The sequence below is a fragment of the Buteo buteo genome, chromosome 9, assembly GCF_964188355.1.
Source record: "Buteo buteo chromosome 9, bButBut1.hap1.1, whole genome shotgun sequence".
Lineage (NCBI taxonomy): Eukaryota > Metazoa > Chordata > Aves > Accipitriformes > Accipitridae > Buteo > Buteo buteo.
Genome location: NC_134179.1, coordinates 28,842,069 through 28,858,360, shown reverse-complemented (window position 1 = coordinate 28,858,360; position 16,292 = coordinate 28,842,069). Strand labels below are relative to the sequence as shown.

At 38.6% G+C, this 16,292-nt stretch overlaps 2 protein-coding genes across 4 annotated transcripts in view; one reads left to right on the top strand and one right to left on the bottom strand.

The window, feature by feature from the left end:
* Nucleotides 1-13,717, top strand: part of SYTL3 (synaptotagmin like 3) — a 34,959-nt gene extending 21,242 nt beyond the window's left edge. For 2 of the 3 annotated variants that reach the window (XM_075035895.1, XM_075035894.1), the window contains exons 9-16: nt 1,327-1,470; nt 4,241-4,419; nt 6,623-6,725; nt 8,598-8,768; nt 8,973-9,072; nt 10,251-10,359; nt 11,262-11,467; nt 12,760-13,717. In XM_075035895.1, coding sequence (XP_074891996.1) covers nt 1,327-1,470; nt 4,241-4,419; nt 6,623-6,725; nt 8,598-8,768; nt 8,973-9,072; nt 10,251-10,359; nt 11,262-11,467; nt 12,760-12,890 — 1,143 coding nt within the window. In that variant the 3' untranslated portion in view covers nt 12,891-13,717. The remainder of the gene's footprint in view (nt 1-1,326; nt 1,471-4,240; nt 4,420-6,622; nt 6,726-8,597; nt 8,769-8,972; nt 9,073-10,250; nt 10,360-11,261; nt 11,468-12,759) is intronic. The other variant, XM_075035896.1, reaches the window with a different exon arrangement.
* Nucleotides 13,718-14,049: 332 nt separating this feature from the next.
* Nucleotides 14,050-16,292, bottom strand: part of EZR (ezrin) — a 37,201-nt gene continuing 34,958 nt past the window's right edge. The window contains exons 12-13 of the mRNA XM_075035897.1: nt 15,777-16,028; nt 14,050-15,436 (exon numbers count right to left, since the gene is read on the bottom strand). Coding sequence (XP_074891998.1) covers nt 15,272-15,436; nt 15,777-16,028 — 417 coding nt within the window. The 3' untranslated portion in view covers nt 14,050-15,271. The remainder of the gene's footprint in view (nt 15,437-15,776; nt 16,029-16,292) is intronic.

Genomic DNA, 16,292 nt, shown 5'->3' with positions numbered 1-16,292 from the left:
GTTGTTTTGGTTAGCAAGTTTTATTTTCAGGTTTTTATAAAGCAGAAGACAATTTCTCTGTTGAGAAATATGATGTTTTGGTTTTGTTTGGGGTTTTTTTGAGACTATATTCTGAATGCATTTTCTGTCTGCTTCCTTCTCACAAGGGAACTTAATGAATTCTTACATCTATTCTTAAGGTAGGGCAGTTATTAAACATAACAATCTCTGTGTGTTATAACAACAGCATACTGGTTTGGATTTTGCACATCCTGTTTTTTCAGAAGTAATCTCAATATATTATCTCCTCTGTTGTCCTCATTCTTTAGCGCTTTCTACTGATTGTGCAGGAGGGGTTCCCAGGTTTGTTAAATGTATATTATCTGTTTCTTTTATGCAAATATGTCGTGATCCTTTTTCTTGATTCAATCACAGTATATTTTTTCTAGCATATTTTTTAGGTAATCCCTGTTGTACAATTTCTTTTAAGAAATTATTTTCTTAGATCCTAACCATGTAAAATTTCTTACCTCACTCTTTTCCTACCCATTGAACTGTGAACATACTTTTCATACATTGTATTATCCAGGGGTAGTGGTGTGCCAGAGTGAGATAAAATCTATTTTCAGCATATTTCTAGCCATATGTATTAGTCTTTTGGCACTTCAGTCTATTAACTGTTGTTATTGGTAACAGAGGTGGCTGAAGGTAAATCTTGAGTTTTGCTACTATGTATCTCAATTTTTCACAAATTATCAGGGGTTTCATGGGAAAATTGGAAAGGTGAAGGGACTTAGTCAAAGCAAAGTCAAGAATATCTCAGAAATTTAAATTTTTTCTTTAGTCAAAGCTAAATAAGAACTTGTGAGCATTTCTATTTTCAAGTCTCTTTCAACTTACATTCATTCTTGCATAGGTAGACATGGGCATGTGTCATGCATATTGCAAAATACTATTTTTAATTTCCTGGAGGCAAGATTTTTTTTTTTTCCAAAATTACTGTTTTGTTAAAGGCTAATAATGCCTTTTATTTGTATATTGCTACTTTTGGTGTGTTATTAGTAGACTGTTGTTAGTAATTGCTGTGGTAGTGATCCTTAGAGTAGGTGGTGGTATGTTGATTTTAGAAAATTAAGAACATAATGAATGTACTACTAGCTGGGATGAGAGAGTTGCAAATTGACATTTAAATTAAGTTACTACATGGTCTTTGAAAGTGTGCCACCTGCATGACATTGATCAGAGTGAACTGTAGCTATTTACTGAGTTTTCTTCTAATAGCATTCCTGAAGGAATCAGGGCATTTTTCTTAAATTAAAAAGAAATTACTTGCTGAATTTCTTACAGATGAAAAGTACACCCAGTCTTCAACAGCTCATCACTGGGGCCCCAAATGACAGTGAAATTCTTACCAGAAGGAATTGCAAGGAGGAGGAAGACATAACAAGCAGTCCCACAAGTGATGCAGTTTTCTGTGATGGCAGAAAACATGTAAGTTAAAGAGTGAAACACAACAGAACAGGTGCTTAGTGGAAACAGATACAAAAGCTAAGATTTTGTGCAAAATGTTGGTGTATTTTGGATTATATTACAAAATGAAGGAAGAATTTTACTTGAGTTTGTATCTGATGAAAGAATGACTGCCTTTGGCACGGTCCTCATAGTAACACTGTGAACTTTTTACAGCATAAGCCCAGTCAAATTAATAATGGATGATTGATAGATGGTTATATCCATTAATAATGACTAATTGACAGATCAGCTTCCTCTGAATTTTGCAAATGCAACTAACATTCTTCCCATTTTATATTAGGGTTGGGATTGTGAACATGGTTCTTTCTAACCTAGCAGCTAGCTTTTGCTCTTAAAACTTCATTTAACAGAAGGGTTTTCTTATTCTGCAAGAACTGTGGTAATGGAAATGTCAGTGGAAATTCAAATGTCAGAATGTCAGTGAATGAAGAGGAAGCTGTCAGTGACAGAAGCCAGGGGAGCAGTTCATAGGTTTAAGGGATGGCATTGAATCATCCTCTGATGGATGGCATTTTGAATACTGCAAATGAGAGAGAAGGAAGCCAGTTATAAATGAATCAGACATATGCTTTAAAGCCTCTGTGATTAACTGTGAAAGCTAATTTCTACGTATTAGTGATGAGTTTAAGCAGGGTGAAGTATCCAAAGAATCCATGACTGGTGTTGTAAAGAAGGGAACTAAAATGACATTTAGGAATCGAGATTAAACTAGCCTGTTCACTTTGCAGAGGAGTATAAACACACACAAGGACCTTGGCATGCTTTCATAGTTTATCGCACTGTGGAGTCTGAGGTGTTAAACTGACAAATGGATAACAGTTTTGGATGACGTTTGTGATTCTAATGACAACCATTTGAACTGGACTATAGACCGCCCAGGCTTAAAACTGAAATATTTTCTACTATCTTATAAAAGGGAAGGTCAAGTTCCATCAAAGTTCCCTTTATGGGTAAGTGTTGGATGTTGATGACCACTCCATATATCTTCCAAAATATCAGATGGCATTGCTTCCAGTCATGCCAGCCCAAGTGCAATACATGAAGTCATTGCTAAATCCCTGTTCACTGAACCAAAAGGATGAGTGATTTCTACATTGAATGTATGTGACTCCTGATCAGGTGGGAGACACATGTAGTGGTATTCAGTCCAAACATCATTAATCAGAACACTTCTCCAGCCTCTCTAAATAAATAAGAGGATCCGTGGAATAAATATTAGGGACTTTTGCAGAACTGTTTTTAGGACATATGAGTTAAGACAAAAATCTGTTTGCATTCCTTTGTAATGAAGGATTTTGGTGGAAAATAAGCATTTTCTGATCAGATGAATAAAAATATGTCAGTGAGTGAAAGAGCAGAGCTGAACAAAGCTGTTAAGGGAGATTGATTACACTGATACACGTCTTGTGGAGGGAGCAAGATTACATGCAACAAGCATCAGGTCAAAACAGTCCTATCACTTCTTGTGACTTCCTCAGTAAGCACTCTGACCCTTCTTTTGTCAAGTTTGTATGTTACTTACAACTTAGACGATAGAGTAGATACGTTCTTTAATCTAATTAAGCTGTTGGTTTGAATTTTAAAATGAATATTTGGCAAGCTACACAAACGAAGAAGAGCATCTGCATGGAAGAGAGATATGATCTTATAAACACTACTGTGCACTCTTAGCTGCTGGGTTGTGCAATGCAGAACTGCTTGGTTAACCAGTCCTGCGTGGGTTGGTGTTTATTGTCAGAGGGAGGAGTGATTTAACACAGATATCTTGGCAATCTAGAGCAACGTTGCTGTGAGATTAATCACAACAACAACTGTGTCTTCATGACATGCTATCTAAAAAGTTTATAGGGCTCACCTTGAGGAATATAATTATAAATGAACGGAGACCAAACTATTTTGACTGGGTTGATAATTTGTTGCAGTGAAGGCTAGATAGCGCCATAAAGTTACATGTGTGCTGTGCCACAGAAAGGATTATAGTCTCTTCCTTCATTGCAGTTTCATGACCTCTGTAAATGCTAGACACAAATGCTCTTTATTTGTGTGGATGGAAAGCATCCAAACCTTTGCCCCATAGGCAAAAATAGACGAAAGGAGAACAAAGTGGCTGAGGCGAGCTAGGAAACACCTTCTTTATGCACCAACATATGACAACTGGATGTCTTTGTATTTTAATCTTTCCTGAACTGTCTGCTGCAGTATGGAGTATGTAATTTTTATGTGGAATTGGGGCATCTTGTAGAATGTTTACTGGATGTGCAAGGCCACTTTTGTTTCCTTTAATATTTGATAGAACCTAATGTATCAGTACTGTACCCTACTATGAGCTATGTATTAAAAGCAGTCTAGTTCAATGTTTTGTATGTTCTTTATTCCAGAGGTTTCTTCACTCTTTTCCATTCAGACACTTATCCCATTTTTTCTCATGGGAAGCTACATAGCAGTTTTATTCGGAGAAAATGTCTGGATCTAGATGTTACCAAGAAAGCATTTTCTTAGCCTAAAGAGCTTACTGAAGAGAAAAAGGCAAAGCAGTAGAATTGCAATTACAGTCATAATTTTCAAGGCTGTTATGGAAGCAACAGAATGTTTTATACAGGTTACCTTAAATCTTCGTGATTTGCAATAGTTCCAGTCGTGTCTGTAAAGATACCGACCTTTGAGGGAAATAAATACTTTGTCCTGTTTGATCTGAAGCTACTTTTCCCATATATTTGTCTTTTCTTAGGGGAGTTTGTATAGTCTTAACAGCACTTGCACGGAGTCTGGCAATTTCGGCAAGGCTAACGTCACAGGAGAAATAGAGTTTGCCATAAGATACATCTTCAAAGCTTGCATCTTAGAAATTTGCATCAAGGGATGCAAGAACCTGGCTTATGGAGAGGAGAAGAAGAAAAAGTGTAACCCGTGAGTATTTTGTAGAGGAGAAAAAAAATAAATAAGGAAAATACTCTGTTTTTAAGATACATATGTATGTTGTAATTGAAACCAATTGATATACGACGGTATGCCATATGAGTACTTTCAGAACATCCAACATATATACCAGCCCTTTTTACATATACACACTGCAAGACAAATAGGTTTCATACCAGCGCTTATTCCATTCTAACCATTTTCTGCTAGTAATTGTCTCTTTCCCTGCCTGTGAGCAGGTAGTTGGGCATCTGTGTTACTGATGAGCACCTCTGGATCTTGAGAATAGCTGTTCAGATCTTAGCTCTTAAGTTGTGCCTGCAAAATTAATACAAAAGTGGCTGAAACATGAGATGTCGAGTTCATAATTCATCTGCTGACTCACTGTGGGTTATTGGGTGATTGCTATACTACTTCTGTGCTTCCATCTTCTGTAATAAGAATAGAAATTTCAGACACTGCAACACATTTTAAAATCTAAAGCTGTTTAATAATTATGTATTATTGTAAGAGGAAGAAATACCTACTTCTGTGGATAAAATATGCCATAGAAATTTTTGGTTGGATAGTTAAGCCTTGGTGATTTGTCTGTTTATTACTAAACAATCCCCTCTGACCATACAGCAACCATTCACAGAAAATCACCAGGTAGAATACCTAACTACCTGTTCTTGCACCTGCTGTCACACCATGTTTGAGCACTTGAGTGACCACATTGAAATTGTGGAGTTGCAGTCACCTTCACCCAGAAGGAACGTGGCTTTTGTGCATCTTGGAGAGGATGTTCATAAAGACAAGCTTGGTGATGAAAGGAGCCTTGCTGGAACAGCAGCTCATGAAGCAGGGCAGTTTGGAAGCACTTCAGAAGTGGGTCAAGGTTCTTTAAGTCCCCTGGTAATTAAGCCAGGCAAACAGTTGCAGGAAGCCTGAAAGGCAATGTGGGAAGTCTGTGTAGTGAGCACTATGTTCTCCATTGGTATATATTTATACATTTCTGTTGGTTTCCAAGCCAACAGAAAAAGGACAGTCAGTGCACTCACTTAACACACTTGCTGAAAAGCAGACTTTTAACTGATGTTTAAAACCTGTTGAACTATTTAGCTCATTGACTGGTTTGAAGTCTGTCTGCTTTTTAATTAAATTGTTCTGGGGTGATAGAGCAAGAGGCTAAAACTTCTAATGCCTGAGTATTTTAAAAAGTAGTTTTACCTACGGATAAGTTTGGAAAGAATAGGGAAGATGTGTAAGTTCTGCACTGATGATATGAAATACAGCTGATTTTATTTACCCAGCATGTTAATCAAGAGGCTGTCTAAAAATTGGTTTACATCATATCTGAAATATATACAAGTACAGTTTAAAAATATTTAGTATTATGTTAACAATCACTCCTTTCCCTGCCAAACTGTGAGCAAGCACTCTATTGCTAATAATCTTTAGTTTTGAATTCATAACACAAATACAGCCCACTGAACTCATATTAAAGGGAATATTTAAGTATTAATGTTTACGTGACCTATACATGAGAAACTTTGGTAAAGAAATCATTGGTGCTTGATATTGGTCCAACTTAGCTTCCAGAAATTTTTTTTACTACTTTTTCTTGAATCAATGTTAGGGCAATTTTGAGCACTTTAGACAATCTCTCACTTTCACTCTAGTGGCTATTGTAACAATTAGCATTTGTAAGAGTTACAAATAATACATAATAATTCATATGATTATATCTTTTTTTGCTCTATGGTACTTGATGTTGTAAAGATGAGATTTTCTTCATGAACAAGCAGTAATGATCCTAAAGTTGATTGAGTTGATACTTTTTTTCTTTGAGCACATAATACAGTTTGTTTTCCTCATAAAACTGTCACTACAACTGACAAAGTGACTTCCTTGGTGGTTATTTTATCAGACGCCAAGAGTATGAAAGCAAAAGGTTCCTATTCAGATCCTAATCCTTTCCCAATTAGAATAAAATTGAAACACATTAGCTGAATGATGTACAGGGGTCCTTATAGTCTGTCTGCTTTTACTGAGAAGGGATATAACTCACAGTCTGCCATTTTATTGCTTGGAAAATTACAAAGTCAATAAAATTGTTGAAGAATTAAGAAAAAACTCCTCTCATCTAACTAATTTTTATTCTTGGTTTGTTCCCCCCCCCGGTCACTTTCCATATATCCTTTCTATTTACAAGGTATGTTAAGGTTTATTTACTTCCCGATAAATCTCCTCGGAGTAAGCGGAAGACAGCTGTCAAAAAGAGCACAGTGGATCCAGAATTTGACGAGACTTTAAAGGTACCGTTTGCAATTGTGTGCCACTAAGCGCGCTTTTCCATAGTAATGTCTCCTTTTGTAATGTACAATTCTGCAAGTTCAGAATTATCCTGATGGGGCAAGTCTAGGAGTCACTGACAACAATAATTTTAAAAAAATATGTTTTTCAGTCCAAATAAGAGAAAATGCTACTGGAGTTACAATAGTAAATTGCAAGCCATTAGAAGAGTCTGCCTTTGTCCATGAAAACACTTTTAATGAATTCCAGTGTTGTTCTGAGTTACCTTGTGGCAAAAGCAGTGTCTTACATAGACACTTTTTTTTTGTATATTCAGGAACTGGGTGTATTGCAGAACAGTTAGTATTTTATACAAGTATCCCTTTCAACTGATACCCCTTTTGTCAGTGCCATTGGGAGCGTTTCTGCTGTTAGCTGAATGCTAACTGAATTCTACCACCTCTAAAATGTTGTCTACTTCCTTTTCCCTGTGCAACTGATGCCAGGCCATCTCTTTGTAGTGTCTAATTTCAAATGTTAATAATCCCACCAGAGAACATTAGTTATTTTAATTCCTTAATGCCTTACAATATTACTTCTTGCATCCTTGTGAAAACTATGTGTAGAAAATAGGAGCCATTATTCTCACTTCACAGACACTTAATCAAAAGTGAAGTGGAAGCTGAGTACTGTCAGCTGGGAGAGGTTGGATTAGTTTAGTTGTTCCCAGCTCCAGTTTTGTACTCGGATCACTACAAACCTGGTTTTTGTGTGCATAAGCAAGCTCCAGTAGCACATAAGGTGAAGAGTTCTTCAGTAACATGTTGTCTTGGAAGAGATATGAAGCAAAGTTAATGGAGAGACAAACTTGTATTGCTTCTCCTTGAGCTACACAAAAGTTTCAGTGTTAGCCCCATCATCTCTCAGTGTGTCCCTTTTCAATGCCAGAGTCATGGAGAACTGACAAAGGGAGAGTGAGAGCTGTGCCTGAGCTGGCTGCATGAACACTAAAGGTAGTTTAGTTAGAAATCTTTTAAATTAGTTTAATTATTAGTTTATCCAGATTAGCAGAAAAATGGTCAAAAGAGCATAGCGCTAGTGCAGGTAAACTACATCATGACACTGGGATCCAACTTAGTGGGATTCAGCTGCAAATTAAGGCACCTGCATTTAGGTAGCTGTATGTGTGAGAGGTATGTAAGTGCTCTTGGGAATCACTGGAGCCCAGGGTGATTCAGGGTGATTAGCCCTGGAGCCTACATCCAGTTTATGATTCAGCAGCCTAAGTGTGGGTAGCCATGTCCTCATCCATGCCATTGCTTCCAGCTTTCCCAGGTGGTCACCTGTAGGCTGGGTATCATGTTTGCCAGTCTCATGTGGGTATAGTAGATACACAAGAATGTCTCAAAGGGCTCTAACTATGTTTTGGGAGCAGATCAGGGCTTTAATTAGTGGGCAGCTGAATTACTTGTCCCTACTGAATGCATTGAGTAGATGTCCACTGACTAGAGTGGAAGTTTCAGCACCATCGTTAGGTGTCTTAATCTTGAACTGGCCTCCAGAGCAGTCAAATTCTGTTGGGAGTATAAAACAGAAATATAAAAAAACCCAGCAAAAATGGTCAAGAATTATTTAAAGTTCTGAATTAATAATCAAAATCTTTAGCAAGGCAGGTCAAGGTATTCCTGGAATGTTGTTTCATATTTGGATGAGCATTATTTAGCATTTAAGTAGTGGGGTAATCTACAGATTGCAAAGCACATTCAGACAACATGGTTCTGTCTGCGTCCAGATGCCTTCAGCCATGCTGCGGCTAGGCTTCCTTTGAGCAGGTTATGAGCATGGGCCTGCATTCATCCTGTGTATTGCTTTGTAAAAGCTGTTTATCATTCTAGTACAAGATTGAATACTCCCAGCTGGGAAGTCGGCAGCTTCAGATCTCTGTGTGGCATGCAGGAGCACTCAAATACAGGGTATTTTTGGGGGAAGTGGTGATTCCACTGGCAGCATGGAATTTTGAAGAGAACTCGATGCAGTTGTTCAACTGGTACCAGCTCAAACCCAAGGTGATTTTTAGTTTTTGTTCTTAGTTGTATCTTAGAGCAAGATGTAGTGAAAGCTATGAAAAGATCACCCTTCTGAGATCGAGGGGAAAAAGGCTGTCAATCCAACCCATTAGTAAGACATGTTGCAAATGTCAATAAGCTGTGAAAAAGATGTGGAATAGAATGATTGCAGTAATGCAGATTTCTGTATGTCTCTCTCTTCAGCTTGAAAAGCCTGAAGATGATTTTAACCAGTACAGCGGCGAACTCCTTGTGTCTGCAAGACTGTCATTACCAGCCCAGCATAAAAATTTCCTGTTTGAAGGTATAGAATGTTTCAGCATTCATGAATCCTTTGGCTAGAAAATAATTGCGATCAATGAAGGACTGACAATGTGTCCATATAATATTCCTGTATGGGGTTTATAACAGCTACTGCAAATGGTGGTTTGTGGTGTATTATATTTTAAATTAATTAAAATTCAAACATTTGCCAACTTAATCGTTCTGTTCTTTTTGATGCCAACAAGAGTTGCACATTATAATGGCAGCAGTATGATGCATCCAGCTGTTTGGCAAGCTTGTGCCTGTTGTGGTATTGCCAGTAGACCTTATTCTGGAGGTGATGCAACAGTTTTACTGCCCAAGGTAGAGACTGCCTATTTAGGAAAAAGGTGGCAGGGAAATGTCTGCAAGGATACCAGACTAGCACTCTTGGCTTCCTCCAGTAGTCTCATTTTAGAAAGATTGTTTCACTTGGAAGATGTTAGGTTCAAAATGTAGTCAGGATTCAGTTTTTGGTAATGAAAGACTTGTAAGGTACATTAAGTATTGCTGTAGTGTGTCAGAGCAAGCACCTGCTGGTGGAGTAAAATAAATGCTTGTAGGGGGGAGGGATAGGTCAACCTCATTTTCCTTAACTCCCTAGATCATAGTGAGGTATATAGAGGTTCAGAGCTCTAGTAAGGCTGTCTGTGTCAGGACCATACCAACAGGTAAAAACCAACAGGAAGATCTAATTAGCTGTTAGGTTAATTTTGTTCCCTTTTCCAAATAACCCCAAAGTTACCAGCTTGCTTGCTTCCATTTTTCCTCCCTGTGCATGCCTGTGTATTGGGTCTCTGCTTTATAATTAGAGCTGTAACAGAGGAGCAGTATCACGCTGTGGGTTTGATTGATTGTTTCTCCTGCTTCTGGCTTTGTTTCAGAGAAACGCTCCTGTGGGTACTGCCCTGTGTTTACTTTTCACAAATACAACAGAAAGCTCTGTCTTTGGAACAGGAATCACAAAGCAACCTGCTACTCATTGCTTACTTTTTTGTGTGTGTGAATCATATATTGTACAAGCAGGTTAAAATCTTTCAAATGATCCTAATACAGCGCTATGAATCCTTATCTCAGTAGTACTGCTTAGGCATTTTCCTGCTTACTTATAGCAGCATCTTAAGCGATCAGCTGAACTAACTAACTGGTTATTTCATATGATAAACGCTCCTGTTTCAGGAAAAAAAGACCCAGGAGTTCCCAACTGCCAGCTTCAGGTTATGATATTTGGGGCCAAGAACTTGCCCATGCTGAGATCTGCTGGAATGCCGAACTCATTTGTTAAAGGGTATGTATGAGACCTAACACTTCAAATAGAAAATGTCACACACATTCTGTGCAAATGTATGTATTAACATGTTTTCATCAGGAGATGGGCATATGAAAGTGGCATTGTTCACACTCTTAGTCAGACTTTCTTGTAATGGTGACATTTGGGTGTCAGCACAACAGCAGCATTCAGCAGGATGGTGATGGGTCCCACGTGCTCTTTGGGTCCCGAATAGAACTTCAGAATTTACTGATGTCATTAAAATTTAGAGTTCACTAGTTTAAGTATCTGCCTTTAGATATTAGGAGAGGAAAAAACAAAGTGCAAATCAAAAAGGTGTTTTTATTCCTATTTTCAGCTGTGCCTTTGCAGAATTAAATATAGCTTTGGATACATTGAAAAGGAAACTTTTATCCTCTCCATTCTAGACATTTTAAAAGAGGAGGGACTAAATTTTTCTTCAATGCAGTAAGTAGCTTGTATGTGAGATTATTTTACTTTCTTGCTGTCAGGCATCAGATGCCATTAGAAGTATGATACTGGGGTACACTTACAACATCTCATATAGCCATTTCACCTGCTGTGGCACCTATCTTCAGTGAAATGGGTGAACATTTTATCTACTGAAAGGCAGGTTTCAGGCAGTACTGGATAACAGAACGGGGAGTAAAGACTCCTTCAGCAGTCAGTGACAGCAAAGCAAAAGCAGACCCAAAGAGCCTACGTGCACCCACACTGCAGGCAAACAGGAAAAGGAGTAAGTCCCAAAATAAACACACTAGCACTATGTTCTACCTTGCACTTAAGCTGAATTTTTTTGCTATTTAAGGCAAACCAAAGGGCCCTAGTTGATTATTGCGAATGTTCTGTTTTCTGGTTGAGAATCAGTAACCTTCTGAACAATCATTGTTTGGGGGAAGTTGTCTTATCCTTCCAGACCAAGCAGAGGTAAAGCGAAAGTCTCCTGTCCTGAAGAAAGAAGCCTTTCCCCAGTGGAAACACTTGTTTGTCTTTGATGGTGTTACACCACCTCAGCTACAGCAATCATGTCTACACTTGACTGTCTGGGACAAGTCAAGTTTCAGCTCAAGTGATCAGTTCCTAGGAGGAGCCAAGCTTGGTGCAGGTAAGTTCTTTATCACTAAAAATTGAAGGTAATTGGGGAAAAAGTTCATTTAGTTTACATTCTAAATAATAATATTTACAGTGTGCTATTTATTACCTGCTGTCATGGGCCTACACATACAGGCCCAGCCCCTGTCCTAAGCAACTTGTGATCTTGGGCTTTGATCCTGCAAGAACAGAGGCATGTGCGTTAGTTCAGGCCTGTGCAGAAGCTCAAGGTTGTCAGTGGGAATTTTCAGGAAGGCCATTTGTTAGCATGGTAACTTTTAGGGTCAGAGCCTGACCATGCTAAAACAGGCACAGAAAAGTTGGGTGGAGTTAACTCATCTAGAGCTCCATATATATTTTTTAAGACTTGTTCCTTGAGCTGTTTTCTAAGAATTGGCTAGTGTTAAATACTATTGCATCAAAAAGAAGCACAAGAACTAATGATCTAGTAGGCTCCAACCTTGCTTATATTTGTGCTTGTTATTTTACATCCACAAATCAACCCAATCAATGGGAGACACAGAAAGTGAAACTTGCTCAAAGGGGCTATTGCATGTCTGAGTTTTGGGCTCTATTCTAACATGAGAGTGAGCTCTCTCAAGGCTGAGAAATTTCTGAGAAACCCTCTGCTTACTGAATAGGCCCTGTTTAACTGGTAGTTGAGCAGGGAAGCATTGTCACTTGAAGACTGCCCGATGGAGTCTCTCACCCCTGTCTTCCCAGGGAGCAAGTGCATACTTTGGTTTCAGTATTTGAGAAGAAAGGCTCCAAAACAGTGAGGCTTGGTCACTTTGTTACGGTATCAGCATGCACTTTAGAGTAGTAGTATCACTAGTAATAATGCAGTGCTGTGCAGGCTTCCTTGTAAGCTTCTTTTGATTGTCCTACCCAGCATTTTCTTTCTGCTAGAGCAGGGACTACCTGCTTCTGAGGGAAGAAGACTAAGCCCTAAGACTAGTAATGCATTAAAGTCACTGAAGGTAAACTGAAGCAGCAGACTTAATAGCAGAATGGCACTATTAGTATGCACACTTGCTCCACTGCTTTTAGTCATACAGCTAAAACCTCTTCCTTTTCTGCAGGCTGAGTTCTTCAGCGTGTGATCCTAATCTAACAGGATGTAAATAATGCTTCACAAGTATAACTATAATTTATTGCAATTAATGCCTTAGGAGCTACAGAACAGCTGAAATTGCTATAGAAGTGGGAGAAGCAGGTTCTTTGTTACCTAAATCAATTGGGCCAGAAGTTGGGTAAGGCCAAGTGAAAAGTAACTCTGTGACCTTTCCTTTTGCTTTCTTGCAGAGGAATCATTGGGCTCTGCAGATCCTGTTCCTCCATCAGTGCTCCAATGGCAGGAAGTGCTCCGCAGCCCAAACACGTGGATGGACTTTACACTTGTACTGCATTCAAATAAGGAAAACTTTAAATCATGAGAGATTACCACACAACTTTTCCTTCCCCATGTGTCATGTTTCAACTTCAAGTGGCACATACCTTTCAGGTCTGCAGAAAGGTACACTGCAACAGTACCTACTCCAGCTTTTGAGGAACAGAGTTATAGATTTGAAAGTGTGTGATGTTCTGAAGGTTTTATTTCTCCAAAAGTTAAGGCTTTGTTATCTGTGTCTCTAGCTGGAGTATTAGGTTAGTATTGTTTCTTCAGGAGTGACATACTCAGTTTGAAATGCAGTACGTTGACAAGGCAACAGTTGCCAGATGGTATGCAGTTTTCCATTTCTGGGCATAGCAGAACAGTTAATTATTTAATTTAATCACAGATAGGAATACTTCTTAAGAGAAAATAACTGTTACCTTAAAGTTACATGCTTTCACTCTGATCTTGATGTTTTATACATGTTCAGAGAGAATTGAAAACTAGCTTATCTTTAACTGCTTGCTGCAGCTGGGTGATGCTAACACCTCTGTGCTTCAGATTTCTCTACAGTGCCACCATTATTTCACATGACTCTAAAAAGCTTTGGCCTGTGGCCACATGCCTCTCAAACTATGTGCTGTATCATGGTGCTTGAAACCAGTTGAATGTATAAATTTTCCCACAGTGGGAGTGTGGGACAATAGCTTATAGAGTAAGTGTTCTTATCAGCTGCTGCTGTGAGACAGTACTAAGAAGTCTGATCCACATGGTATACAGCACAGGACAAGAGTTTAGCTAAGGTTATCATTTATTCATGTGAACTGGTGGAAATGCAAGCTTAAGGCTCAACTACTGTGTCAGTTCACTTTGCCTCAGATGGAGTGTTACAGTCAGCAGAAACTTCCTGTCTACCACTGTAACTAGTGCTGCTGTTACATATCTCCAGTCATTACAGCAAGTATTCTCCTTTCTTCCTTTCCAGGTCAATATGACTCTTAAGTCCTTAAGAGTTAAAGACACAGGGATTCATATGCTAAGCTCAGGAACTAAAAGAGCAGTAGGACAGGTTACACAAAATACACCCCACACAAGAAACGCCTGATGCCAAGTCCTTTGTTACTTTGCAGATCTTTTATTTAGATGTTTGCTGCTGCAGATAAAAAACCCACACAAGATTCAACTCAAGTATAAAGCAGCATAGATGTTGTAAATGGAAGAGAAGAGCTGACAACATACTGTATCTCACTTTCTAACAGATTTTCAAGGAAAGGGGAAGATTGTGGGGAAGGAATGGTCACAGAAATGCTCTCTAGTAGAGAGAATACAACTGTGATATAAACAAGCAGTCCCTTCATCTTTGGAGTCTGAAACTTTAAATCAAACATTTAAAAAAAATTAGAAAATTTGTTAGAAAAATAGGTGCAGTAAAATTGTATATATTGGATCATGTGTACATATAACAGTTTTCATTAAGTAAAAAAATGATCTTTACAAATAATGCTTTATAGCAAATAATCAGTTACACTGTATCAGACTACAGTGTTGTTTAGGCATTTTTACAGATACAAGTCTTATTAAATCTGAAAAGTAACAAAATATACAGAGCAAAACTATTTCCCTTCAAACTAGTATTGCAATCCATGTATTGCATGTTTTTTATATATATAAATACTACACTATAACTGATCAGTAATGAAGCTGGAATGCAAACACAGTAGTGTATTGGATTCCAACAGAGTATTTGCCTAGTTGTTACATCAGGAGGGTATCAGTGTCCCTATGCCACACTTCTGAACCATCATTACAGAATTTTTCCAGTTGAGAACAGCAACCAGAAGAAGCCTAATTTCTACACAAAGTAGTTCTAAGGTGTTGTCAGTTCTTTTGTGTGCTGGGGGCAGGGGGCAGGGCAGGGCAACACAGGCATCAAGACCAAGGAAAAAAAAACGGAGTGTACAAACACATGTGCACACATACACACAGGTGCTTGCAAATCCTGAGTTCTACAGCCTGTCTTCTCATCTGTTGGACTTATACTGTAACTAATAATACAAAGACATATGGCACAAAATTCACCCACAGTTGCTTGTTTTTAGACCAAGCTGAATCCAGCACCTGCACAGGACACATATCTTAACTAGAAGCATGGTGTATTACAATTTGTCTTGCTTAAGAGAGATGTGACATAAGGCCTTTTGGCACTAAGCAAAGGCATGAGCAAGTTATCAGGATCAGTGGTACAATGAGTTTTTAACTATACCAAATTTGATAGAAGGTATGGAATGAAAGGGAGATTCAAACACCTCTGGGTTTAGAGAATATTTGTTAAGTGTCATACAGGGGAAAAAAACCCACAACAAAAACAACCCCAAAAGAAAACAAGAACACAGCATTATGATCTGCCTTTCCCACAGTCCTGCCTTCTTGTTACAACCATCATTACATTGCCTCAAACTCATCAATTCTCTGCTTGGTGTTGCCTTGCCGGATCTGCCGCAGCGTCTTGTACTTGTCACGTCCTTGTCGCATGTTCTCTGAGTGAATAATATCATTGTGGGTCCTCTTATTTTCATCTCTAGCCTGGGCCAGCTCATCTGTCAGCGCCTGCAATATAAAGAATATTAAATACAGATTACACACGAGAAGCTTTCAGCTCATGACAGTAGTGTTTTTTGGTGAAAGTTGACAGTTCTTAGGTGACTGGACAGATCAGTGAAATGGATACAACATATGTTTTCCATAAACACTATGGATGATTTAAATAATCTCAAAGCCTGAGCAACGAGAGTAATCTTTATATATCTTGTCTTTAATTCAAACTGCCTATAGAAACTGCAAGCAAAGAGAAACTATCATGCTTTGTGTGCTTAACCAAGTGGTTAAATGATGTGTTTTCCAGGAATGATTGTTTCAATTACTCCACCTCCTCCAAGCATTGTCTTACCCTCAGTTGCCTCTGTACACGTTCATTCTTCTCTGCTTCAGTAATGCGTTTCTCCTCGTTGCGGTCATTCCTGATCCCCTCGCTGGAAAACTCTGCGCTGTAGGCAGAGTACTCAGATCCTTCATCTTGCAAGTTATCATGGACATGGTAGTTCACTGGCTCATAGACAGGCGGTGGGGGTGGAGGCGGAGCAGTCATTACCAGGTGTAGCTCCTCTTTTGTCTTTACCAGATCCTCCTGGGCTTCCTTGGCCTTTGGGAAAAGAGTAAAAAATATTTCAAATGCATTTCTTGCTTTAAACCAGCTTAATCAATACTTTAATGCTTATCTTCCCAGTTTTTTCAATCTACTATGAAAAGCAAGAAAGAGGGAATTAAATCTCCACAGCTGATAGTATTCTGTTATAGTCTTATGCAGAACATCTTTTTTTTTTGCTAGTGATGCTATCATCATCCACTGTGTAATGTGCAGGGGATCTGAACAAAGAATCTTCCAATAAAACAGTCTAGCAAAAAC